The sequence below is a fragment of the Odontesthes bonariensis genome, chromosome 15 (assembly GCF_027942865.1).
Source record: "Odontesthes bonariensis isolate fOdoBon6 chromosome 15, fOdoBon6.hap1, whole genome shotgun sequence".
In the NCBI taxonomy this organism is placed as follows: Eukaryota; Metazoa; Chordata; class Actinopteri; order Atheriniformes; family Atherinopsidae; genus Odontesthes; species Odontesthes bonariensis.
This window is the reverse complement of record NC_134520.1, coordinates 35,310,536-35,337,910: the sequence shown is the minus strand read 5'-3', so window position 1 is coordinate 35,337,910 and position 27,375 is coordinate 35,310,536. Positions and strand designations below refer to the sequence as shown.

Genomic DNA, 27,375 nt, shown 5'->3' with positions numbered 1-27,375 from the left:
GGACTGAAACCACACACCCAGCAGCACAACCCTGTTTTCACTCTGAACACGAAATAAGACGAGTTATAAAACATGTGGGACCGAGTTAGAAACAGTAAATCTTCCTGCTTCCCTGCGCCAGAGGACTGACCTCCATCAGAACTGGACTGATGTCAGCTCATGAGTCACCCAGAATGAGCCGCCTCATCCAGCCCAACCCTGGAAACCCGCCGGATTCCCACCCTGCGCCGTCATCCCACCGCCGCACGGTGACAGACAGGAATGTTTCCTGCATGAGGAATGGATGCTCAGTGTCGCAGCTTCGGCCTCACAGTCTGAGTTCTGACCCTCCGCTCAGTGGGAGCCAGGAAAAACTGAGCAGGCCAACATTAAAAAAGCACAGATGAGTCCCCGAGTCTGCAGACTGAGGCTGCTGCAAACAGCTTTTACAGAGCTGCAGGAGACAAAAAGCATCCAGAGACCCATCAGCCTGCAGACTGAGGCTGCTGCAAACAGCTTTTACAGAGCTGCAGGAGACAAAAAGCATCCAGAGACCCATCAGCCTGAGGCTGCTGCAAACAGCTTTTACAGAGCTGCAGGAGACAAAAAGCATCCAGAGACCCATCAGCCTGCAGACTGAGGCTGCTGCAAACAGCTTTTACAGAGCTGCAGGAGACAGAAAGCATCCAGAGACCCATCAGCCTGCAGACTGAGGCTGCTGCAAACAGCTTTTACAGAGCTGCAGGAGACAGAAAGCATCCAGAGATCCATCAGTCTGCAGACTGAGGCTGCTGCAAACAGCTTTTACAGAGCTGCAGGAGACAAAAAGCATCCAGAGACCCATCAGCCTGAGGCTGCTGCAAACAGCTTTTACAGAGCTGCAGGAGACAAAAAGCATCCAGAGACCCATCAGTCTGCAGACTGAGGCTGCTGCAAACAGCTTTTACAGAGCTGCAGGAGACAAAAAGCATCCAGAGACCCATCAGTCTGCAGACTGAGGCTGCTGCAAACAGCTTTTACAGAGCTGCAGGACACAAAAAGCATCCAGAGACCCATCAGACTGAGGCTGCTGCAAACAGCTTTTACAGAGCTGCAGGAGACAGAAAGCATCCAGAGACCCATCAGTCTGCAGACTGAGGCTGCTGCAAACAGCTTTTACAGAGCTGCAGGAGACAAAAAGCATCCAGAGACCCATCAGCCTGCAGACTGAGGCTGCTGCAAACAGCTTTTACAGAGCTGCAGGAGACAGAAAGCATCCAGAGACCCATCAGCCTGCAGACTGAGGCTGCTGCAAACAGCTTTTACAGAGCTGCAGGAGACAGAAAGCATCCAGAGACCCATCAGCCTGCAGACTGAGGCTGCTGCAAACAGCTTTTACAGAGCTGCAGGAGACAGAAAGCATCCAGAGACCCATCAGACTGAGGCTGCTGCAAACAGCTTTTACAGAGCTGCAGGAGACAAAAAGCATCCAGAGACCCATCAGCCTGAGGCTGCTGCAAACAGCTTTTACAGAGCTGCAGGAGACAAAAAGCATCCAGAGACCCATCAGCCTGCAGACTGAGGCTGCTGCAAACAGCTTTTACAGAGCTGCAGGACACAAAAATTATCCAGAGACCCATCAGCCTGCAGACTGAGGCTGCTGCAAACAGCTTTTACAGAGCTGCAGGACACAAAAAGCATCCAGAGACCCATCAGTCTGCAGACTGAGGCTGCTGCAAACAGCTTTTACAGAGCTGCAGGAGACAAAAAGCATCCAGAGACCCATCAGTCTGCAGACTGAGGCTGCTGCAAACAGCTTTTACAGAGCTGCAGGAGACAAAAAGCATCCAGAGACCCATCAGTCTGCAGACTGAGGCTGCTGCAAACAGCTTTTACAGAGCTGCAGGAGACAGAAAGCATCCAGAGACCCATCAGTCTGCAGACTGAGGCTGCTGCAAACAGCTTTTACAGAGCTGCAGGACACAAAAAGCATCCAGAGACCCATCAGCCTGCAGACTGAGGCTGCTGCAAACAGCTTTTACAGAGCTGCAGGAGACAAAAAGCATCCAGAGACCCATCAGCCTGCAGACTGAGGCTGCTGCAAACAGCTTTTACAGAGCTGCAGGAGACAAAAAGCATCCAGAGACCCATCAGTCTGCAGACTGAGGCTGCTGCAAACAGCTTTTACAGAGCTGCAGGAGACAAAAAGCATCCAGAGACCCATCAGACTGAGGCTGCTGCAAACAGCTTTTACAGAGCTGCAGGAGACAAAAAGCATCCAGAGACCCATCAGCCTGCAGACTGAGGCTGCTGCAAACAGCTTTTACAGAGCTGCAGGACACAAAAAGCATCCAGAGACCCATCAGCCTGAGGCTGCTGCAAACAGCTTTTACAGAGCTGCAGGAGACAGAAAGCATCCAGAGACCCATCAGCCTGCAGACTGAGGCTGCTGCAAACAGCTTTTACAGAGCTGCAGGAGACAAAAAGCATCCAGAGACCCATCAGCCTGCAGACTGAGGCTGCTGCAAACAGCTTTTACAGAGCTGCAGGAGACAAAAAGCATCCAGAGACCCATCAGTCTGCAGACTGAGGCTGCTGCAAACAGCTTTTACAGAGCTGCAGGAGACAAAAAGCATCCAGAGACCCATCAGCCTGCAGACTGAGGCTGCTGCAAACAGCTTTTACAGAGCTGCAGGAGACAAAAAGCATCCAGAGACCCATCAGTCTGCAGACTGAGGCTGCTGCAAACAGCTTTTACAGAGCTGCAGGAGACAAAAAGCATCCAGAGACCCATCAGTCTGCAGACTGAGGCTGCTGCAAACAGCTTTTACAGAGCTGCAGGAGACAAAAAGCATCCAGAGACCCATCAGCCTGCAGACTGAGGCTGCTGCAAACAGCTTTTACAGAGCTGCAGGAGACAAAAAGCATCCAGAGACCCATCAGACTGAGGCTGCTGCAAACAGCTTTTACAGAGCTGCAGGAGACAAAAAGCATCCAGAGACCCATCAGTCTGCAGACTGAGGCTGCTGCAAACAGCTTTTACAGAGCTGCAGGAGACAAAAAGCATCCAGAGACCCATCAGACTGAGGCTGCTGCAAACAGCTTTTACAGAGCTGCAGGACACAAAAAGCATCCAGAGACCCATCAGTCTGCAGACTGAGGCTGCTGCAAACAGCTTTTACAGAGCTGCAGGAGACAAAAAGCATCCAGAGACCCATCAGCCTGCAGACTGAGGCTGCTGCAAACAGCTTTTACAGAGCTGCAGGAGACAGAAAGCATCCAGAGACCCATCAGACTGAGGCTGCTGCAAACAGCTTTTACAGAGCTGCAGGAGACAAAAAGCATCCAGAGACCCATCAGCCTGCAGACTGAGGCTGCTGCAAACAGCTTTTACAGAGCTGCAGGAGACAAAAAGCATCCAGAGACCCATCAGCCTGCAGACTGAGGCTGCTGCAAACAGCTTTTACAGAGCTGCAGGAGACAGAAAGCATCCAGAGACCCATCAGTCTGCAGACTGAGGCTGCTGCAAACAGCTTTTACAGAGCTGCAGGAGACAGAAAGCATCCAGAGACCCATCAGTCTGCAGACTGAGGCTACTGCAAACAGCTTTTACAGAGCTGCAGGAGACAGAAAGCATCCAGAGACCCATCAGCCTGCAGACTGAGGCTGCTGCAAACAGCTTTTACAGAGCTGCAGGAGACAAAAAGCATCCAGAGACCCATCAGCCTGCAGACTGAGGCTGCTGCAAACAGCTTTTACAGAGCTGCAGGAGACAAAAAGCATCCAGAGACCCATCAGCCTGCAGACTGAGGCTGCTGCAAACAGCTTTTACAGAGCTGCAGGAGACAAAAAGCATCCAGAGACCCATCAGCCTGCAGACTGAGGCTGCTGCAAACAGCTTTTACAGAGCTGCAGGAGACAGAAAGCATCCAGAGACCCATCAGCCCGAGTCTGAGCTCCGGTTTCCTCCATCCTCCGACACACGGAGCATCAACGTTCACTTTGAATCTGTAGGATTTCAGAAGCACATTCATTGTTTTACTCGTCTATTTCCCACCGAACATATGCGGCTGTGTCCTGTTGCCACAGCAACAGCAGAGGTGATGTCCTCCCCGGTAACAGACAGTGTTTTCACCGAGCATCACTCCTCATATCACAGGAGTGTCCACTGAAACCACAACTTTCTGTAGCTTTCTGCATTCAGCTTCTATGCTCCACATGTCTGGAACAAACTCCCAGAAAGCCTCAGATCAGCAGGAACACTCAGTGTGTTTAAGTCCAGGCTGAAGACACACCTATTTTCAGCTGAATAAAGCTCCAAATCTGAAGCTTGAGTTTCAAAACATAATCACATTTTAACTCCTGATTTTACCCATTGTTCTTATTTCTTTCTTTTTTGTTTAAAATGTAAATCATGCCTTGTTTTCTACTGTTCTAATGCATCTGTAAAGCACTTTGAATCGCCCTGTAGTTGAGTTGTGCTGTACAGATAAACCGGCCTTGCCTTGACGTTTCACCTTCATTCTGTTTGTTTCCTGCACACAGGGCTCCGCCGGGCGTTGAACTTGTTGACCTTTCCAACTCTGACGGCTCACACAGCGAGGTGCACAAAGCCTGAATCCAGGGGGATCCAGGGGACTTTTTAAGATATTCAACTTTTATTCAAATTTTCCCGTCATTCAAATAAATAGAAACTGCTTTCAGCTCTTCTAAAACTTCCTCCTCTTTCCAACCTAACTACTTCTGCATGCTTTCAGCTAGAGACACCATTCAAACTTTAAATGGGTCACAAGACATTCAGCTATTATCTAATTGTTTCAGCTTTTTAAAATCTTCATCCAATTTTGAAATATGACAGTTTCAAAAACATGAACATTTTGCTCCTTCTTGATTTTTATGAATGAGCACACAGTTGAGTGCGTGCTGATATGTTTCAAATTTTTCAGTTTTTTCAAACAAATTCCTCTAACTTTCATACAGTTTAACTTAGAGAAACAAATGATACCTTAAAATGTAGGAAACTTTGTCCTCTTTCAGCCAATGTAACTACTAAAGAGCTCACATTTACAGAATTTCAGCTATGAGCCTTGAACCGAGATCAAACTCTCAAATTCTATGACTAACTCCAATGTTAAGTTTGGTAGTGCACAAAAAAAAAGTCACAAAATTCCTTCAACCAATACCTCAGCAACAGTTTTTACTGTTTGCATGGTCAGCTATCGCCATTCAGCTCATTAGCATTCTCACTGCTGTTTCACAGGAACAGCTCTTTCTAGTTATCATTATTATTATTATTAAGCTCGAGAAACCTTCAGATTCATGTTTTTTCCTTCAATCTAGTCAACTTGCACATCTGATACTCATTTAAATGAGCTAATGAATAGCTTTAAAAAAACACCCAAGCATGATTTACGATGAGCTTAAATTCCAGGATGCTTGAAGCTGTCACGCCGGGTGTGGTCGCTTAAAGGAGCTTTGAAGCTCGTCCTTGGCATCTCACAGATTTGTTTTCTAACAGATCAGGAACATCTTTTGACAAATGAATGGATTTAAATGTCCCTGGAGCTCTGGCTGTGTCCTCTTTGCTCCCTCTGATGTCATAACAACCCCCCCACCTGCCGTCCCAGGTGTTAAAAACAGCCTCATTCAACCCAAAGTGACAGAAAATAGAAATGAACCAACATCTAAATATCAAAAGTGTCCTAAATACCAAATATTTGCAGCTGCCGGCCAACACATGAGGAGTCAGAGGTGGCGTGGATCCAGTTAAATCCAGACTGCAGCAAACTGGAGCATCACAGCTGCTTCACATTGGATCCTGATGAGCTGTAACACAGCCGGAGTCTGGAAGAACCCGCCTCCCTTTACAGGCTGCCTGTCAGGTGAGTGAGTTCAGCCGGTCAGTGCTGAGGTTTAATCATCCTGTTTAAATCTGTTTGGTTCAGTTAAACCAGCTCAGAGTCACAGATCCTTCATGGAAACGCAGCCGTGGAACACCGTCTCCCCAACATGTTGAAGCCCTGAAGGAGCCTGTTAATCAACATGTCCACAGAGTCTGAGAGTGAGGAGCCACACAAAGAAAAACACAGATTTCTGACAGCTTTCAAAGTATATTTTCAGTCTATTTTACTTTCATCTTGTCGAGATTGAAAATAAGAATAAAAAACGGCGAGAAACTTAATCAGCAGCGACAGGAAAGGAGACGTTCTGTCTTTGGACATGAGCATCTAAAAGCTCAGCTTCTTCTTCCTTGTTGGCACCACACAGCCTCCACTTTAAAGGGACAGTTCGCCTCTTCTGACATGAAGCTGTATGACATCCCATATCAGCAACATCATTTCTGAACATCTTCTTACCCCCTGCTGCGTCCTGTGAGCAGAGTTCCAGCCTCGTTTTGGTGTTGATGAAGGTAGTCCGGCTAGTTGGCTGGGGTTTAAAAAATAAAGCGTTTTGCTTCTCAGAACAATATGCGTTCAACAGAGTAATACATTTGCATCACAAAATGGTTCTCCAGGAACTTCGGTCTGCACAGCAGGCAGTGATACGAAGGGAGAGAAAATAGGGCCAAGAGATTGTGAGGTCTGACTTTTTCCAATGTAAGCCATACTCAATGCATGGCCACTCGCTCAGATTCATAGATGGATGGATGGTTTAGGCCCAGAATGCATCTGTGATGTGTTCAGAGAATATAAAGCCAGCAGAGCTCTTAGAGCCAAGGACTCAGGTCAGCTGGTCCAGTCCAGAGTCCAGACTAAACATGGAGAAGCAGCATTTAGCTGTTATGCTGCAAACAAGTGGAACAAACTGCCAGTGGAGATTAAACTTTCACCAAATGGAGACATTTTTAAATCCAGGTTAAACACATTTCTGTTCTCATGTGTCTATGCATGAAATCTGCACGATATCTTTGAACTTATCTGGACTGTTGCTGGTTTTTAAATTCATTTAAATGATTTTATTTGTTTCTCTTTATATTCTTTTATGTATTTTTGCTGCAATGTTTTTATTTTATGTGAAGCACTTTGAACTGTTTTGTACATGAAATGTGCTACAAATAAATTTGATTTGATTTGATTTGAAGTTCAGGTATTAGAGCTGAATTTTAACTCCTGAAAGTCACATTTCTAATGTTTTTTAAACTTTTATTTCACTCATTTCGAAGAAGAAAAAGGAGAAAACGCTGTTTGGGCTCAGAAATAAAAGCTCTACATTGAGTGGAACAACCACTACATGGATCAGATTTCCCTGCAGCCCAACAGAAAGCTTCTGGAGGCTCAGATGTCGACACATCGCCCTGATTCCCCTCAGGTTTGGGGACCAGGTTCCCCGCAGGAGCACCTGCTGACACGCACACCCATCGTGCGCTCCGCAGCTCATTTACACACGATAAAGAGATGCTTGTTTGCTGCTCTCTGCAGACACACCCAGCGGCAGAGGAGACAAAAGACCCAACTCTCACTTTACCCTGCCAGACTGAAAAGGCAGGAGCGACCCGATGATATCCGCAGATAACCGGCCTGAAAACATCCCCCGAGTCCATTATCCGCCCCGCAAACTGCCCGGAGACCCGTGTCTGGGAGCAGCCATTACCGCGGAAAAGCGCTCTAACAACCGGCCGGACAGGTTTCAGGCCGCCTGGCACGGATTCAGATCTTTGGAGGCGAAACTCCGAGATAAGTCAGCTGGTTTTTTCCACGCAAACTTCCAGCTGACTCACACTTTCATGTCCAGAAACCTCCAGCATGACGCGCCCCTTCAGACCACCCTGAGCGGAAACATCCAGAGCGCAGCGCGCACATGAATCTGCCCAAAGTCCGTGGCAGCACGGCGGCTGTCTCAGGGAAGTTTGCCGGCGGAGCGACGCGCCGTCCCCGGGCTGCTTGGACGCGCGGTGCCGGTGCGTCAGCGCCAAACCAAACGCGCACAGAATCTCTGATGTGGAACTCAGCTGCTGGAGCTTTCTCACCTTTGATGTAGTCGGATTTGGCTTCATCCAGCAGGCTGGACGCGGAGATCCCCATGGTGCTGCTGAGAGGAGAGGATCCACAGGTAGGGCTCAGTCCTCAGGTACACAGCGGCGGCACAGCGATGTGCGGCGGCGGAGGGAGGGAGGGAGGGAGGGAGGGAGGAAAGAAAGGGAGGTGTGCTCCTCCCTCCTGTGAAGGCTCATCCAGTGACGCGCAGCCAGATCTGCCAGCTCACTTTCTGTCCCCAAAGGCGCCCGATGATCGAGATGCTCAGAGCTGAATTCCAGCTGTTCAATCCGGATATAATTCAGCTCAGCAGTCATTGGAACAGCGATCAGAAACATCTGCAACCAGAACCCTGCACCGGGGTTCCTGTAACGTGTCTTTAAAGGGACAATCCGCTGATTTTACGGACATGTTTCTTTTATTTTCATCAGCCTGTTGGCATCTGTACAGATGTGTGAGGAATCAAAGCCCCCCCCCCCCCCCCCCCCCCCCGAGCTGTTGAGCCCCCCAAACCTCCTCATTTTAGCTTAACTTGTGCTTCTTCTTGGTTTCCTTTTAGCAGAACTCATGTTGGACTTGGTTGTTTTCTCAGTATTTACAGCAAAATGCTCTGAAAACCTGTAAAGAAGTAAAATACCTCAGTGACTGACATGGTGACGTCTCTCTTGGATTAATAAAAATGAATTCATTTAGTATCCGGTTCTGTTTCTTTGAGCTGTTTTTGGATCCTGTCCTAAATAAATTGTGTTTCTTTGTCATTATTTCGTGTCTAAGCTGTTATATTTTGTTCATCTTCTTTTCACCTGTTTTTCACCTTGATGTTTCAAACTCCTTTGGAGTCATTTTGTGTCAATTTAAAGTCATTTTGTGTCATTTAGAAGTCATTTTATGTCATTTTGAGGTAATTTTGTCATTTTGAAATCATTTTGTGTCAATTTGAAGTCATATGCAAAATATGTTTTGCATATTTAATGTAGTTCCTCTCTGTGTCTTTGAGCACATGTTTGTATTCTTCCTTATTTAAAATGAAAGCCAGCCGTTGCTTCAGACGTGTAATTCCTCTTTCCCACCAGGACTGAAGCTGCGGTTTTTACTGTTTGTTCTATTCAAACACTAAAAATCAGACATTAAAAGGCTCTGGAGAAAACATTTATTGTGTTTTTATTACAAAATAAGGAGCAAAAGAGAGAAATAAGCCAAATGTGTACATGTGTATTTCCGAGAGAAATAAATAGTGACGTGAGATCAGATGAAATCAGAATAAAAACTAAGAGGTCTCCACACCGAGCGGCCTCCGTCAGAGGTTTGGAAGGGAGAGCACAGCCGTCCTGCCTGCCGGCCTCTCCTTCTCACGGGGTTTTCTCGCTGCTCACGCTGGTCTGGGCGCCGCCGGCGTTGGTGTAGGTGGGGACGCTGTACTTGGTGAGGACGGATTTAAACTGCTGCAGCGTGGCGTCCGTTCGGACCCCCGTCGGGTCGAAGTGGGTCCGGCTCACCCTGAAGCCGGCCTCCGTCAGGTACTGAAGGAACTTGTTCAGCCTGCAAATAATCCACATTTACAGGATCAAAAGGTGTTGATAAACTTCGTTTTACTGTTAAAGGAGACTCCAGAGGATCATTAAGCCGACTTCCATGTGTTTAATCGTCTTCTTCAGCCTCATCATGGCTGATTTATGCCGTTCCTGTCGAGTCTGCGACTGTTTGACGTTACTTTGTGTTGGTTTTGGGGCAAATTTTGAAGTTCGAAAGGAGCTTTTTTTAACTTTTCTCACCTGTGATTTCACAGCTGATGGCAATAAGTTGAGATATTTTCCTTTCTAAAGCATTCCCAAAGCAAACTGACAGCTTTTCCTTAACCATGAGCCCAAAACTGAATATTCTCCAGCAGTTTCTGCAGGTCTGTGCAGCTGCTCTGCACACAGAAACCTGGCTCCCTCTGTCTGATGTTTCCTCCTCAGACTCTGAAGTCACGTCTAGTTTCTCACAGTCTAACCTCAGAAACCTTTCACAACTCGGGGCGGTCAGTGGCGTAGTGGGTTAAGCCGGAGTTATAGTTGACACGTCTGTCACGGCGGTGTCGCACCGTGACGTCAAAATGACGTTTCAGGCATGGCGCTTTGCCTTGAAAAGACGGCGCAGCGCGTTGTCGTGCACCACTCGATTTTTGTAACTTGGCGGCGCCACCAACAAAAAACCGGATGGACCGATGTGAGACCGGCTCAGTGAGGAGGTGCGTTTGTACAGCAGCTGTACGAAAGTGCAGGGAAACAGCACAGGGAGCACGTAAACTCCCAAAACTGGTGCACAGAGATGGGCAGAACTTTGGGGAAAGAGGGAGAGTTCTGTAAGAATGTGTGGAAGAAGCTACGGGACAGATACGTGAAGGCAAAGAAGAGGGCAGGGACTCTGTTCATGCCGGGGGCTTCAGACCTTCACCTCTTTTAACTGAATTAAAAAATTAAAATGATCCGAATACTGCAGCAGTATAATTAATTACAGTGTTCCAGCTCTTCATTGTTTTCTTCTCCACTTTCCTGGTTGTAGAGTAGCGGTAACCTTCACGTAGCAGCGCCACCTCTGTGACGGAGAACATTGCAACTACTGGCGCATCGACTCGCGCCGCCGTATACAGCCGGCACAAAATCGTGACGTCATCAACACCGCTCGCGCTAGCAGACGCAGCAACCATGCTAGTGGGCTGAGCAGCCGCCCCGTGTACAGTCCTCGCTGCAGCTGGCCCCGGTTCAAGTCCTGCACCAGACGGCCCTGTGCTGCATGTTGTTCCCCCTCTCTCTGCCCCCTGCTTCCTGTCTCTCTACAACTGTCCTATCCATTAAAAGCATAAAAAAGCCCCCCCCAAAAAAAAGAAACCTCTCAGAACTCGCTGTGAACACACTCGAACTGTTGAAAACAGCTGGGAAACTATCAAGAAATCAAAGGTAAGAAAAGACAAACTGATGGACCGAAAACTGAAACTTTTGAAAACGTGTTCAGATTTGGATGGAAACGGTTTGAGCACTCTGAGCTCTGAGTGTGTTTAACCTTCAGAAATCAGGTTTCTCCCCTTTAAACAACGGTTTAACCTGGGGGGAAGGCTCCCCAGAGGTCGGAGGTCACTCACTTGGGCATGTTCATGCCTCGGATGCTGTGGCGGTGGATGCTGTAGTAGAAAGGCGGATGCTCCAGAGACGCGTCGGGCTTCAGCTTCTTCACCACGTTCACGGACTCCTCGCCGCTCTTCCTCTTTCCTGCAGGTGGAAAAATTAAACTCAAAGAAGGAAAACGTTGCAGAATATATCTAAATAAAAAGCTTGTGACTTTAAAGAAGTGAATCTTTTAAAGTTTTGCTGCCAGTTCTTTGCAGTAAAACGGAGCAGCGCTGCCCCCTGCAGGCCGTGCGCAGACTCACAGGTTTTTAATCTGGCTGAAAACTCAAATTAATTAAAAATGTGCTTTTTCAACTCTCCTTGCCCAGAGAGGAATCCTACTGGAGTAGAAATCAGCTCATCCACCCAAAGCCTGCTCCTGGTTGAAAGAACTGATTCTATTCCTTAAGTTAGAAAAGATCAAATATATTGTATTAGAGGATCGACCCAAAAATTCCACGAAACTTGGGCCCCACTTTTATCTTATTTTGAGAAGCTTGAAGCCCTCATGATGATTGAAAAGTAAACGGGAATGAAGACTCAGAGACCTCAGAAGACCGGTGTAGTGACAAATAAAGAAAGCAAATGGCCTACTGGTACTGTCCTGAATATCCACTTTTTCTTTATTTTTTTTATTATTATCTTTTTTTTTGTATCATTGTCTTTTTTTTAAATTATTTTTTCATTATTTTGTATCATTGTCTTTTTTTAAAATGATTTTTTCATTATTTTGTATCATTGTCTTTTTTAATTATTTTTTATCTTTATTTTGTATCATTGTCTTTTTTATTATTTTTTTATTTTATTTTTTGTATCATTATCTTTTTTTAATTTATTTTTTATTTTTATTTTGTATCATTATTCTTTTTTTAACATTTTTTTATTTTGTATCAGTCTTTTTAAAAAAAAATTAAATTTTGTATCATTGTCTTTTTTAATATTTTTAATTTTAAATCATTATTGTCTTTTTTAATTAATTAATTAATTTTATTTTGCATCATTATTGTCTTTTAAATTATCTTTTATTTTTATTTTGTATCATTATTGTCTTTTTTTAATTATTTTAATCTTTAATCTCTTCAATATTTTCATGTCTAACTTTTTTCTAGTGTAACATTTGGGGTGTACTTTTCACTCACTATGTTTATTTTTATTATTCAGCTTATTTATTTGTATAGGCAGTATAGTGGGGTGGGGTGGGGGGAAGAAAATAAGAAAAAATATGTATATTTGATCTTATAACTTTGATCAATGCTCATTCTCTCAAATAGAAAAATGTTAAAAAACAAAATAAAAAAGAAGTCGCTCTGCATTTGTAGGCTGGTCGTGTCATACAGAACAGACAGAAAGAGAAAGCAGAAACTGGTCAGCTGATGGACCCACCTGACTGATCAGCAGGCCCCGCCTCCCTGCCGCTCTGCAGGGTCTTGATGACGACGCCGCACTCCACTGCAGAGGAAACATAAGACTCAGTGAGCTCTCGGTCCGTCCTGCCGACACCGGACGGGCCGCAGGACGGACGCTCACCCTGGTTGGTCAGAGGGGACGACCCGTGGACCAGAGACTTCAGGGTGGTGCACTCGGACTCGCAGATCAGAGTTTTGACGAGCGGCTGGATGTCGTCCATGCTGTGCTGCACGGCTGCAGACAGCATCCTCCTCAGGAAGCCCGTGTTGAAGAGAGGACCCGACCTGCACACAGAACAGTGTTGGGTCGACCAAGTTTCAGCCCAGCTTCAGCTGTCGGACAGACATCTGACTCTAGAACACTTTAAAACATTTACACAAATTTAAAAACATACACACAAATAAATGTGGCCCTAAAATTGAGCCCTGAGGTATCCCACAAGTGATGTGTTGCCTTAGAGAAGGATCTACCTGTTAAATAGGAGCTAAAACATGACAGCTGGAATGATTTATGTCACAAAAATACCAGCAGCAGAACCACTTGTCTTGTGTTTGAAGCTAGCTTTCGACATCCATCCTGAACTAAATTCATCTCCTTGGCCCCACCCATCTTATTTTACAGGAATAAAGTGTTTCTTTTCCTTTGGGATCGGTTAGACGTTGGTTTGGTATCCAGAGGAGTTCATGGTGGACTCAGTGGCTGCAAGGTGGCCAGGTGCTGTGGCTGCAGAACCAGCCCAGATCATCAGCCCTCCACCACCGTGCCTGACAGCTGGTGTGAGGTGTTTGTGCTGATATGCTGTGTTTGGTTTCCTCCAAACGTGCTGCTGTGCATCATGAGCAAACATCTCCGCTTTGGTCTGCTCTGTCCAAAGGACATTGTTCCAGAAGTCTTGTGGTTTGTTCAGATGCAGCTTTGCAAACCTAAGCTGTGCTGCCATGTTCTTTTTAGAGAGAAGAGGCTTTCTCCTGCAGCCCTTCCACACAAGCCATACCTGTTCAGTCTGTTTCTAACTGTGCTGCCATGACCTTTAACCTTTAACATGCTAACTGACGCCTGCAGAGTCTTCTGTGTTTTGTCTCACTTTTTGTTCCGTAAGTAATGACTCTAACTGAAATGTCCGGTTACTCTGAGGTTGGACGAACAACAACACGACATGTGATGCAGCTGACGGATGCTGCTGTGTGCAGATGTTTACCACAGGTGTCCCAGCTGAACTGCAGTCTTTCCGGGCAGACTTCCATGACAGTTACAGGGCAGCGTGTCTGAAAGAAAAGCGGCATCAGAACAGGATTTACTCTCCACAGCTCAAAACACTCTTCAGGCAACATCACAATTCATTCAGCTGCTGCTGAGGACGTCTGTCCACAGGAGGTTTCCCTTCGTCTAAAATCTCATGAATGTGTAAAGATATCTGCTCACCGTCCACCATGTTTCCCAGCTTGAGGAAGACTCTCTCCTCGCACCACTGACAGTGGACCAGTTTGCGCAGCTTCTTGGCCGACTCGTCGGCCTGCGTTGGGCTTCTGAGGACTCTCGCCACCACCAGCACGAAGTGCTCCAACGCCACGGCGAGCAGCACCTCGATGCCTTTGTTACAGCGGGCCGCCGCTCTGCAGCAGACAACAGAACTTAAAGGGACAGTTCGCCTCTTTAAAGGGATAGTTCGCCTCTTTTGACATGAAGCTGTATGACATCCCATATCAGCAACATCATTTCTGAACATCTTCTTACCCCCTGCTGCGTCCTGTGAGCAGAGTTCCAGCCTCGTTTTGGTGTTGATGAAGGTAGTCCGGCTAGTTGGCTGGGGTTTAAAAAACAAAGCCTTTTGCTTCTCAGAACAATATGCGTTCAACAGAGTAATACATTTGCATCACAGAATAGTTCTCCAGGAAAAAGTCAGACCTCATAATCTCTTGGCCCTATTTTCTCTCCCTTCGTATCACTGCCTGCTGCCGACAGCCGCGCCTGTTACGCTGTTTGCTGCTCGGAAGCAGGGGACTGCTCGCTCTGCACAGCAGGTACACAAAAGGAAAGGAAAGGAAACAAAAGGAAAAGAGAGGGAAAGGGAAAGGGAAGGAAAGGAAACAAAAGGAAAAGAGAGGGAAAGGGAAAGGGAAAGGAAACAAAAGGAAAAGAGAAGGAAAATGAAAGAAATGAAACAAAAAGAAAGGAAAGGAGAAGAGAAGGAAAGGGAAAGAAAGGAAAGAGAACAAAAGGAAAGGAAACAAAAGGAAAAGAGGAAAGGAAAGGAAACAAAAGGAAAAGAGAGGGAAAGGGAAAGGGAAAGGAAACAAAAGGAAAAGAGAAGGAAAATGAAAGAAATGAAACAAAAAGAAAGGAAAGGAGAAGAGAAGGAAAGGGAAAGAAAGGAAAGAGAACAAAAGGAAAGGAAACAAAAGGAAAAGAGGAAAGGAAAGGAAACAAAAGGAAAGGAAAGGAAACAAAAGGGAAAGAGGAAAGGAAAGGAAACAAAAGGAAAGGAAACAAAAGGGAAAGGAAAAGAGAAGGAAAGGAAACAAAAGGAAAGGAAAGGAAACAAAAGGGAAAGGAAAGGAAAGGAAACAAAAGGGAAAGAGAAGGAAAGGAAACAAAAGGAAAGGAAAGGAAACAAAAGGGAAAGGAAAAGAGAAGGAAAGGAAACAAAAGGAAAGGAAAGGAAACAAAAGGGAAAGGAAAAGAGAAGGAAAGGAAACAAAAGGGAAAGGAAAGGAAACAAAAGGAAAAGAGAAGGAAAGGAAACAAAAGGGAAAGGAAAGGAAACAAAAGGAAAAGAGAAGGAAAGGAAACAAAAGGGAAAGGAAATGAAACAAAAGGAAAGGAAAGGAAACAAAAGGAAAGGAAAGGAAAGGAAACAAAAGGAAAGGAAAGGAAAGGAAACAAAAGGAAAGGAAAGGAAAGGAAACAAAAGGGAAAGGAAAGGAAAGGAAACAAAAGGGAAAGGGAAGGAAAGGAAACAAAAGGGAAAGGGAAGGAAAGGGAAAGAAAGGAAAGAGAACAAAAGGAAAGGAAACTAAACAAAACAAAGGAAAGGTCTGACTTTTTCCTGGAGAACCATTTTGGGATGCAAATGTATTACTCTTTTGAACGCATATTGTTTTGAGAAGCAAAACGCTTTATTTTTTAAACCCCAGCCAACTAGCCGGACTACCTTCATCAACACCAAAACGAGGCTGGAACTCTGCTCACAGGACGCAGCAGGGGGTAAGAAGATGTTCATAAATGATGTTGCTGATATGGGATGTTACACAGCTTCATGTCAGAAGAGGCGAACTGTCCCTTTAATGAGGCGAACTGTCCCTTTAATGAGGCGAACTGTCCCTTTAACCTCTGATCAGACCTACCTGGCCACCGTGGCCACCACCATGCGTGCAGCCAGCTCTTTGTAGTACTCGGTGCGTACGATCTGGCAGCCGTAGTGCCGCAGCGTGACGTTGGGCGACTTGGCGTAGAGCGAGCCCGTGTCCGTGGACGTCACCGAGACGATGCCGAGGTTCCGGGCGTTTCTGAAGGCGGCGTCCAGGTAGTTGACGGCCGTGCCGAAAGGATCCAGGTGGCTGCGGGCGGGAGGACTGAATGAGTTACGCCACGGCGCTCGGCCTGATTCCTGAGCTTTCCCCGGATACTCACATGTAGTCAAAGGGCCGCAGGTGCATGATGACGTTGGCGTCCATCTTGACGACCTCCACGGCAGCGACGGGCAGCGCCTCGGCCTCGCCGCCGGCCCTCTCGGGCCCCCGGGGGCCCCGCGAGCCTCCTTCCACGCGGATGTGGTTCAGCTCGCAGTTCTCTTTGATCATCTTGACACACGTGTCGCTGATGTCCGTGATGGTCACTTTGACGGCGCTGCGGAGGTGCTTCGCCCACTGGAGGCCCATGATGCCTGCAGGGGGCGCCACAGACAGCAGAGAGGGGGGGTCAGTTTAAAGCATGTGTGCTGAAACATGCTGCAGAGAAAATCTGTCTAAAGGAGTTCAGCCTCAGGTTCAGCTGCCAAAACTCCTTAAAGGGACAGTTCGCCTCTTTTGGCATGAAGCTGTGTAACATCCCATATCAGCAACATCATTTCTGAACATCTTCTTACCCCCTGCTGCGTCCTGTGAGCAGAGTTCCAGCCTCGTTTTGGTGTTGATGAAGGTAGTCCGGCTAGTTGGCTGGGGTTTAAAAAATAAAGCGTTTTGCTTCTCAGAACAATATGCGTTCAACAGAGTAATACATTTGCATCACAAAATGGTTCTCCAGGAAAAAGTCAGACCTCACAATCTCTTGGCCCTATTTTCTCTCCCTTCGTATCACTGCCTGCTGTGCAGACCGAGCAGCAAACAGCGTAACAGGCGCGGCTGTCGGCAGGCGTCTTTCCTTTCCTTCTCTTTCCTTTTCTTTTGTTTCCTTTAGTTTCCTTTCTTTTCTTTTCCTTTCCTTTTGTTTCCTTTCCTTTCGTTTCCTTTGCTTTCGTTTCCTTTCTTTCCTTTGCTTTCCTTTCCTTTTGTTTCCTTTGCTTTCCTTTCCTTTCTTTCCTTTGCTTTTGTTTTTTTACTTTTGTTTCCTTTCCTTTCTTTCCTTTGCTTTCCTTTCCTTTTGTTTCTTTCCTTTTGTTTCCTTTGCTTTGCTTTCTTTTGTTTCCTTTCCTTTGCTTTCCTTTCCTTTTGTTTTCTTTGTTTTCTTTTGTTTCCTTTCCTTTCCTTTGCTTTCCTTTCCTTTCCTTTGCTTTCCTTTCCTTTTGTTTCCTTTGCTTTCTTTTGTTTCCTTTCCTTTCCTTTGCTTTCCTTTCCTTTCCTTTGCTTTCCTTTCCTTTTGTTTTCTTTGTTTTCTTTTGTTTCCTTTCCTTTCCTTTGCTTTCCTTTCCTTTCCTTTGCTTTCCTTTCCTTTTGTTTCTTTCCTTTTGTTTCCTTTGCTTTGCTTTCTTTTGTTTCCTTTCCTTTGCTTTCCTTTCCTTTTGTTTCCTTTGCTTTCTTTTGTTTCCTTTCCTTTCCTTTGCTTTCCTTTCCTTTCCTTTCCTTTGCTTTCCTTTCCTTTCCTTTGCTTTCCTTTCCTTTTGTTTCCTTTGCTTTGCTTTCTTTTGTTTCCTTTCCTTTGCTTTCCTTTCCTTTTGTTTCCTTTGCTTTCTTTTGTTTCCTTTCCTTTCCTTTGCTTTCCTTTCCTTTCCTTTGCTTTCCTTTCCTTTTCTTTGTTTTCTTTTGTTTCCTTTCCTTTCCTTTGCTTTCCTTTCCTTTCCTTTTGTTTCCTTTGCTTTCTTTTGTTTCCTTTCCTTTCCTTTGCTTTCCTTTCCTTTCCTTTGCTTTCCTTTCCTTTTGTTTTCTTTGTTTTCTTTGCTTTCTTTTGTTTCCTTTCCTTCTCTTTCTTTCCTTTCCTTTTGTTTCCTTTCCTTCTCTTTCTTTCCTTTCCTTTTGTTTCCTTTCCTTTCCTTTGCTTTCCTTTCCTTTTGTTTTCTTTTGTTTCCTTTCCTTCTCTTTCCTTCCTTTCCTTTTGTTTCCTTTCCTTTCCATTTCTTTCCTTTTGTTTCCTTTGCTTTCTTTGCTTTCCTTCTCTTTTGTTTCTTTCCTTTTGTTTCCTTTGCTTTCTTTTGTTTCCTTTCCTTCTCTTTCCTTTTGTTTCCTTTCCTTTGCTTTCTTTTGTTTCCTTTCCTTCTCTTTCCTTCCTTTTGTTTCCTTTCCTTTGCTTTCTTTTGTTTCCTTTCCTTCTCTTTCTTTCCTTTCCTTTTGTTTCTTTCCTTTTGTTTCCTTTCCTCCCTTTCCTTTCCTTTCCTTTTGTTTCCTTTCCTTTTGTTTCTTTTCTTCCCTTTACCTGCTGTGCAGACCGAAGTGCAGACCGAGCAGCAAACACTTTAACAGGTGCGGCAGCAGGCAGTGATACGAAGGGAGAGAAAATAGGGCCAAGAGATCATGAGGTCTGACTTTTTCTTGGAGAACCATTTTGTGATGCAAATGTATTACTCTGTTGAACGCATATTGTTCTGAGAAGCAAAACGCTTTATTTTTTAAACCCCAGCCAACTAGCCGGACTACCTTCATCAACACCAAAACGAGGCTGGAACTCTGCTCACAGGACGCAGCAGGGGGTAAGAAGATGTTCAGAAATGATGTTGCTGATATGGGATGTTACACAGCTTCATGTCAAAAGAGGCGAACTATCCCTTTAAAGAGGCGAACTATCCCTTTAAAGAGGCGAACTATCCCCTTAAAGAGGCGAACTATCCCTATCACGATATTTTTTTCTGAATGAAACTCCTCCTGACTGCAGAACTAAAGCAGGTGTGAGTCAGTTCATCTTAATGGTTTTATTTTACAGCGCAGACGCTCACCTGTGGCTCCAAAAGCATCCAGACACTCGATGGGGCTCCTCTCCTCGGCCAGAACCGCTAACGAACAGAACACCAGCTGCCTGAAGCAAACACACAAAGTCATGTTCAGCCTCAGAGCGACACGGATCCGTCCCGAGCTTCTCTCCGTGTGTGTTCATGGCGACCTGTTGGTCTTCATCTTCCGGTTGAAGTAGGTGTCGCTCTTCTGCGGGGTGGTGTGGTTTGGGAGCAGCTGGACGTTGGTTCCCAGTTCTTTCATGATCTCGTAGGCCTGACCCGACGGAGCTGCTGACACATTAACGCAGGCAAGAGATGAGCCGAGGAACGTGGGCATCTTTTTACATTTCTATGGCACCTTGTCTCGTCTCCTGTGGAGTCCCTCAAGGAACTATTCTTGGCCCGATCCTCTTCTCATTGTACATGCTACCACTTGGGTCAATTATAGCCAGGCACAACCTTTTTTTCCACTGTTATGCAGACGATTTACACATTTATCTACCATTGAAGCCAAATAGTAACAGTGCGCAATGTTCTTTGTTTAAAGCTGCAGTCGGCAGGTTTTCAAATTGCGAGTCTAAAGTCGGAAAATTCGAACTGATACAACTTTCAGGTCCCTCCCCCAACCTCTAACAAGCTCCGAATCGCCCCCCAAACCCCTCCCCCTCTGTGGACGAGGTTGTGCACCTGAGTTCACACCAGTGTGAGCGCACACAAGCTGGGGCAGACTCACGCTCAGCAGCGTGTGCACAAGCTGTGATTGACAGGTAGGATTCCTCCACCCGTTTAACGTGATTGGTTAAAAACAGCCGGGAGCGCTCGGTTTTTGCAAGCATGATTACAGGCTTCAGAGGGAGCTACAGAATTCGTTATTTTTCCTAAACAGCCTATTTAATATTATACTTCCAGAATCCCATGACAGTTCAAGCTAATATGACTAAAAAAAAGTTGCCGACCGCAGCTTTAATTGTATTGCTGATATTAAGCACGGGTGAGCCTTTTCCGTCGCTGCCCCCAGGCTCTGGAATAAGCCCCCCGTCCAGCTGCGTCTTATTTCTGACCTGAGCCTCTTCACATCTAGGCTAAAAACCTGCTTATTTAGGATGGCTTTAATACCCAGTAGTACGATGACACATTTATCTTATTCGATTTTGTTGTATTTTATTGCTTTCACTGTTCTTTTATGGTTTTTATTTGTTTTTACTTCTTCTTCTCTTTATTTATCACCTGCTGTAAAGCACTTTGGTACACCGTAAGGATTGTCTGTAAAGGGCTGTATAAATAAAATACATTTTATATTTACATAAACTGACAATTCGATCTCAGCGCATCCTGTTTCAGAGAAACGACTGCACACACACAGTGATGGAGGTTTCCTACCCGGCTCTTCCACCTGCACGTCCGAGCTCCCCGAGTAGCTGGCCTCGGTCTCTCCTTTGTTGACGTGGCGTTTAAGGTGGCTGACCATGTCGGTCTTTCGAGCGATGGTGACGGAGCACACCACGCAGTGGTAGTGAGCCATGTGTCTCCCCGACGCCTGCAAGCAGTCAAGGCAAAGGTATTCAAACCTTTCCCACAAAAACATCTGGGTTCTTTAAAGTAAAACCTCTCAGGAATATGGGGAAGCAGCTGGATCTGCAGACGCCGCCTTAATGTCTCACCTGGTCTCCACTGAGGCTCGGCTTCAGGGTCCTGCAGGGCAGGTGGCAGATGCACATCCTGTGGCCTGTTAGGAGAGAAGAAAGAGCCCAAAGTCAGCAGCTCATCTGGAATCAGGTGGCAGCAGTAAAGCAGAGTGGGGCTGAGTCCCACCTGAACACCTTAATCTGACTAAGAATTGGATCGGATCAGATTATTGGCTAAATAACAATCAGACTGAGTTATTAAGTGCATGTAGACACCTTAATCTGACTAAGAATTGGATCGGATCAGATTATTGGCTAAATTACAATCAGACTGAGTTATTAAGTGCATGTAGACACCTTAATCTGACTAAGAACTGGATCGGATCGGATTCAGACCCCGAGATAACTGGGTTGAAAGTCACTCTAAACCTGCTTGTAGACGCTGAAGCACGTGGTGAATCAGACTTTGCGTTCTGCGCATGCTCCAGATGTTTTCCCGGGGTCGTGACCCGGAAGTCAAAGGAGACGATATTCCTGTTGTTGTCGCCGTCAGAAAGAAACAAACAACGCGATGGAGAATGCTCCGTTGGGCATCGAGTTTGTGCAACAAGCAGCTCATCACAGACCAAATGTAGAGGGACGTAGCTTCATCTGGCTCTGCGTTCTCCATCTTTCTCCAATGCCTGAGTTTGTTGTTGTTGTTGGTGGTGAAGAGGTCAACAGGAAGTGGCTCTATTAGCAACAGCTGGAATGGGTACAGCGCCACCTATCATACCGGGGTATGACACGCTTTGTGCCTCTGATCCCATTCATTCACCGCCAGATATCCAAGGAGAATTACCTCTGCTCAGCTCATTCTGATTGTAATTTAGCCAATAATCTGATCCTTTCAGAGCCATGTGACCCCACTGAGTAACTCCCCAGAGCTCATGAAGAGGGCTGGGTATCGTCGCCAATTTCCTAAATGGATTCGATTTCGATTCATAAGGTTCTGAATTAATTATTCACGATTCAATTCAATTCAATTCAATCTGCTCTTAAATAATGAAAATGGCTCAACTGTGTTACAAAATACAAATGTATTTTATTTGATTTATTATTTTCACCATAAAGAACAGGTTTTAAGTGCAAACTTGTGAATTGGACAGTTTAAACTTCAGTTGTAAACACAACTGTCTCAAAAGTGCCATTTTTAAACTATAAAGGAAGTGAAAGTAAAAGTGTGCTTGAGCGTTTACCCACAATGCATTTCGCTCCTGCCCGAGCCGAAATCAGCCGGCCTGAAGCTGATTTCCCTTAAGCTCTAAACTCTGTAAACTTTAGCAACATTTGAAACATTTTCAGGTGAGAAAGTAGTCGTTTAGATCCCCAACGTGTTGAAAACCTGACAAAATACCGGCTGTTTACAATTTTGTTCCCACGAATTCGGCGCTACTAAAGCTAGCCGCAGTGAGCAACGCACTTCCGGTTATTTTCACAAAATAAAATACCCGTTGCCTTTTATCATAGGGAAAGCCATTACCATACAATTGGTGCTTTTGTTTTGAAAACAGGAAGTGAACCTACCCTCGTTGTAGCTAGCTTGAAACTGCCGTTTTGACAGGAAATGACGATCGGCGACGTCACGTTACGTTGCATCTTGGGTAGTTTGAGTATGAGTAGTAACCTCATGATGCATACCCAACATTTCGGAGAATCTAGTATGCATCCGGGAACTTCTGCTTACTCAAACTCGCATACTAACTCAAAAAGTTAGTAGGAGTAGTGGGAGAGGTATGCGGTTTCGAACACAGCCGCTGAGAGGAGCCTTTTCCTGCGACCCCTCCAGCATTTATGGACGTTTACATGAGTGAAAGCAGGCCACAGGAAACTCGTGTTACGCTTTCGTACCTTCAAACTCCACGTAGACCTTCCAGTGGAGGTTCTGCAGGTGTCGGCGCAGTTTGTGGCTGTAGCAGGCTTTGAATTTCTCCTCAGGACAAAGAGGACACGACTTCCGCCCCGCTGGAAGGAGAAAACACAAGAATCACTTCCATCCGTCTTTTATACCCGCTTAATACATTTTAGGGTCGCAGGGGGGAAGCTGGAGGCTATCCCAGCTGCCAAAAAACCATCCACACTCACTCCCAGGGTCCATTTAGAGACACTAATCAAGCTAATATGCATGTTTTTGGACAGTGGAAGGATTCTATTTGAGTTTTTTTCTTGTAATGAATCTGAGAGTCTGAAAGAGCCAAATAAGTGCTTAAAAATGCCAATCATGGACTCACATAAAGGATGATTCTTGTTAATTACCCGTGTGTCTATCGCCTCTCTGTGGCTCCTCCTGACTTTGCAATCTTTATCTCACTTAACGTTTATGTTTTTGTTTGTTTTTTTAATTATATTTTGGGGGCTTTTTATGCCTTTAATGGATAGGACAGTATGAGGAGAGACACACCCAGCTGAGAAACCCCAACAGGCCAGAGAACCGTTTGAGTCGATATTCAATAAGAAACATCTGCACCCAAACCTGTGGAATAGATCTTGACACTAATGAGTAAGCTAGGGCTGGGCAACGATTAAAATGTTTAATCTAATTAATCACATGATTTCCCTGATTAATCACGATTAATCGCATTTATACGCAGAATCCAAAAATGAATCCAAAAGTAGTGTATAGCTTTTAGCATTTAGCTTTATTTTAAATGTGCTGCCATATGAATGAAAGTGCCATAACATTTGTTGTGCAAACACACTTTTAACATCAGCATCTTTCTGTAGTTTTTATGTAGAAGCCTCGCTCCACTGTCTGTTTCCTTGAATGACTTGCTGCTATCAGTTGTGTGTTTTGCCTTTAAGTGATATTTTAGACTGGAACTACTACGCTGAGAAGACAATTCAACTTGGCAGTGTTTACAGATGACTTTGGTTCTGTCGACTCCGCCGTCTGGAAGAACTTTAAAATGAAAATGGCCGAGTAAAAGTTCCGTACCCTTCTCCATGTTTGGTGGATCCGCCGATTACTTTCTTTTCCTGTTCAGCAGCAGACAGCAGCAGACTTTTACAGAATAAAAGCCTGTGAGCAACAGACTTTTACAAAATAAAAGCCTGTGAGCAACAGACTTTTACAAAATAAAAGCCTGTGAGCAACAGACTTTTACAAAATAAAAGCCTGTGAGCAACAGACATTTACAAAATAAAAGCCTGTGAGCAACAGACTTTTACAAAATAAAAGCCTGTGAGCAACAGACATTTACAAAATAAAAGCCTGTGAGCAACAGACTTTTACAGAATAAAAGCCTGTGAGCAACAGACTTTTACAAAATAAAAGCCTGTGAGCAACAGACATTTACAAAATAAAAGCCTGTGAGCAACAGACTTTTACAAAATAAAAGCCTGTGAGCAACAGACATTTACAAAATAAAAGCCTGTGAGCAACAGACTTTTACAAAATAAAAGCCTGTGAGCAACAGACTTTTACAAAATAAAAGCCTGTGAGCAACAGACATTTACAAAATAAAAGCCTGTGAGCAACAGACTTTTACAGAATAAAAGCCTGTGAGCAACAGACTTTTACAAAATAAAAGCCTGTGAGCAACAGACTTTTACAAAATTAAAGCCTGTGAGCAACAGACTTTAATGCAAAGAACAAAGCAGAAGAAGAAGAATGACGGTTGGAACTCACCGCCGTTGAGGTCCACCAGCACCTCGAGGCCCTCCAGCTTCATCTGGATGGAGATGTGTCTCTCTGGGGGAAGAAAAGAAGACGTTTCAGCACATGAATGCAGGTCACATCCCACCGAGCGGGAAACGGGCGGAAACGGGCCTTCGGTCAGGGTACCGGCGGTGGTGGTGGAAGGTTTGGCGTCGTCGCCGTCGGCAACAGCTTCGCTCTGCTCGGGGAGCTGGGTAGCGTCTGCAGGCGCATCCTCCTCAGCGCCAGCACCTTCAGAGGGAAGACGGGGAAAATCTGTGCTGTAAGAAGCATCTAACTCAGGGTTCTACTGGGTTCTCCAACCACAGAGTAGAAAACACTCTGCTCAGTCAGCGGTTGTAGAATCCAGAGGTGACTGCTGTTTCTGCAGATGTTATTTTCTACTTTTGCTTAGTTTTCTCCTCATTATTCATACAGATGGAGTCCATCTGAGAGCTCAGCTACCAGAGTCGGGTTCTTTAAAATGTTTATAAGATGATGTCAGCCATGTTTTTGTACATGATTTAAGGCGAGACTCTACAGGTGAATAGGGTAATATTTTAAAATAACAGATGTCACCATGAAACTTCCTCAGTTGATCACGTATACAAGTATGGAAAAAAAATGTATTACAAGTTTTAGAAATTTGTATGTTTAATTATGTTCCACCATCCGGGGGGAGGAGCTCCACCATCCAGAGGGAGGAGCTCCACCATCCAGAGGGAGGAGCTCCACCATCCAGTGGGAGGAGCTCCACCATCCAGTGGGAGGAGCTCCACCATCCAGAGGGAGGAGCTCCACCATCCAGTGGGAGGAGCTCGGAGTAGAACCGCTGCTCCTCCACATTAGCCCCTTTCACACTGCCGAATAACCCGCGTTTAATCCGCAAATTTAGTGTGTCCGCTGTTGCGTTCACACTGCCGACCCGGGCTGCCGCGTCAACTCGACTCGCCTTTCGACCCGCGTCGGACGTGAGCGTGACGTGAGGAGTTTAAAAGACAGAATGGACAGCTGATTCAGAACAACAGCGACAGGTGAGGACAAGTTTCACTCTGTTTTACATCAAGTTCGAGACATTTTTGAAGATGGCCAACTGGGGAGACAAGGAGGTCCGCGAGCTCCTCAGCCTCCGAGCAGAGGACGTTATTTACCGCCACATGTCGGGGACTATAGTGCTCTTGTATTCTCCGCATATGCTCTTCGGCGGCATCCCACGTTGTAACCATCCACACCCCGTAAAATAACATCTCCATGAACTGCATATACAATTGCACAAACGAGTCCTCAAGGTGTATTTAACTCTACCTCCGATGCATGGCTTGTGCCTACGTCATTGTACACGCCCAGCATTTTATGTGTTTCGTGTGATGCTCTGCCACTAGGCCACGCCCCCTGAACTCGGCTTCAGGCGACACGGGTCACCAACACGCCAAGCGTTCACATTGCTCGACGCGAGTCGAAGGTGCAATTTGGACCCGCTAAGGTAGCGGGTCGCAGTGTGAAAGGGGCTACAGAAAGGAGTCAGCTGAGCTGGTTCCTCTGGTTAGATGCCTCCTAGGAGGAGGCCCCGGGTCAGAACCAGAACTCTCTGCAGGGATCATACATCCCATCTGACCTGGGAACCCCTCATGCTGCGTGTACACCAAGAGCGACCTACGCTACCTGAGCGCCGGAAATAATTATTTCTCTATGGAGGGTGAGCTAACTGCGCTACCAGAGCGGATTCCAGCGATTAAACTCAAGCTAACTTTATGGTAATGAGCTATGACGCGTTTCGGCGAAAACCAATGACAATCCGCGGGGTTCGCGGAAACAGACGTGTAAACTTTAGTTCCTATCCAAACAACAGTCGTTTAATCCTGAGACTGTTGCAATTGCCGTGTCGAGTGCTTCAATACAATAGTGTAGTCACCCCACGCATACCTTTCTCACTGCAATTAAGTTTTATTTCGGATTTTATTTCGAATTTAGTTTATTTTCACAGCTGCCTCTGCTATCCCTGCTCTTCTCAGGTGTACCTAATGTAGTTTTACATCATTTGTAATGTGATGTATATCCTGTATAACAAATTGCATGGTTACACCAAGAGCGACCTACGCTACCTGGTAGCGGAGGTAGCTGGAGAAGCTTCGCTTGAGAATTCGCTTTGTTCGCTCGTGACGTCACATTTAGAATTTTCCATTTTTAAAGGCCCCGCGGCTGTGCAGCACCCCCGCGGAAAAGAACATGAGGAAAGAGAGGGCAGGGACACGAATAAACGTGTTGTTATTTACAATTTGTTATACAAGATATACATCACGTTACAAATTATGTAAAACTACATTAGGTACACCTGAAAAGAGCGGGGGGGGGGGGGGGGGGGGGGGTTACCTGCTGGACCTGTTGGCTCTGACCTCAGATAAGATGAAGGAGAAACTCTGATGGAGAAACTCTGATGGAAACTGACTCAAAGTCTGTGGCGGCAAACTGGATTTTTCTCTGCTCATCGACACTAAATGTGCAGAAGCTTTCAGGTTTATTATTAAACCTAATTATTATTTATTACTAAACTAATCAGGCAGCTTCTGGTCACATATTCAGGCTCATCCTTTCTGAGGGTTAGAAACAGAAAAACTGCGCATTCTGAAGCCAGCGGCTCCGCGCACACGCACAGTTTGAGGAGTCCAAACTGTGCAGCTCCGCGCTGAGGCCGTTTCACACCAAACTGCGGGACAAACAACCCGAAACGCCTTTTAAACCCTCTCTAAAGGCTCTCCATGTCCATGTGAGCAGCCGCTAGCCGCCGCTCAGCTCATCTCTGCCCCGGCGCCCGCCTCGCTGCTGTTGTTGACTGTTTAGGTCCTGTGGCGGAGCTCCGTGCTGAGGCCCTCGTCCAGTTTCGCAGTTACAAACTGAAATTCTCCGTCAGTTCACGGCGGAGCGTGAATGATACCCGACGTATAATTCAAGGAGCTTCTTACAGCCACAAAATGAAAGCGTGAACTCGTAAAAGGAGCGTTTAACTCACGTTTGATATCGACGGCCTCCTGGTGAAGCTGGGCAGCGGCCGCCTCTCTGAGCTCCGCCATTTCCAACTGCCGCAACATTCAGGAAACGTTCTGACGTACGTTCCTTTTACGCAAAGTGCGCAGATTCTAACGTAGCCGGCTGTTATGGCATTTCCTTAACAGTGAATGGGACTTTCTGGTAACATATTATTATTCGGAAGATATTTCATACATAAATGTAAATATATGAATGTAAAACCCAGTTTTTTTCCTTTACCAACGCCCTTAATATTATAAAAAGTAAA

At 45.7% G+C, this 27,375-nt stretch overlaps 2 protein-coding genes across 5 annotated transcripts in view; both read right to left on the bottom strand.

Moving 5' to 3' along the window:
* The window catches only part of niban1a (niban apoptosis regulator 1a), a 55,262-nt gene extending 47,205 nt beyond the window's left edge, over nt 1–8,057 (bottom strand). Inside the window, exon 1 of the mRNA XM_075486066.1 lies at nt 7,925–8,057. Within this exon, the coding sequence (XP_075342181.1) occupies nt 7,925–7,979 (55 nt within the window). The 5' untranslated portion in view covers nt 7,980–8,057. The remainder of the gene's footprint in view (nt 1–7,924) is intronic.
* Nucleotides 8,058–9,056: 999 nt separating this feature from the next.
* Nucleotides 9,057–27,156, bottom strand: trmt1l (tRNA methyltransferase 1-like). Of its 4 annotated transcripts, none has more exons than XM_075484511.1 (16): nt 27,091–27,156; nt 24,231–24,335; nt 24,075–24,137; nt 22,298–22,411; nt 20,444–20,508; nt 20,163–20,319; nt 18,950–19,073; nt 18,786–18,865; nt 16,115–16,367; nt 15,829–16,041; nt 13,907–14,097; nt 13,683–13,749; nt 12,605–12,768; nt 12,461–12,526; nt 11,053–11,179; nt 9,058–9,470 (listed from the first exon to the last, which is right to left on the bottom strand). In XM_075484511.1, exons 1-16 carry the CDS (start codon nt 27,149–27,151, stop codon nt 9,281–9,283), a joined length of 2,040 nt encoding a protein of 679 aa, XP_075340626.1. In that variant the 5' UTR covers nt 27,152–27,156; the 3' UTR covers nt 9,058–9,280. The 4 variants fall into 4 exon arrangements, with proteins under 4 accessions (XP_075340624.1, XP_075340626.1, XP_075340625.1 ...); XM_075484512.1 differs by having other exon boundaries at nt 9,059–9,470; nt 18,950–19,070; XM_075484509.1 differs by having other exon boundaries at nt 9,057–9,470; nt 12,461–12,768.
* Nucleotides 27,157–27,375: the final 219 nt, after the last annotated feature.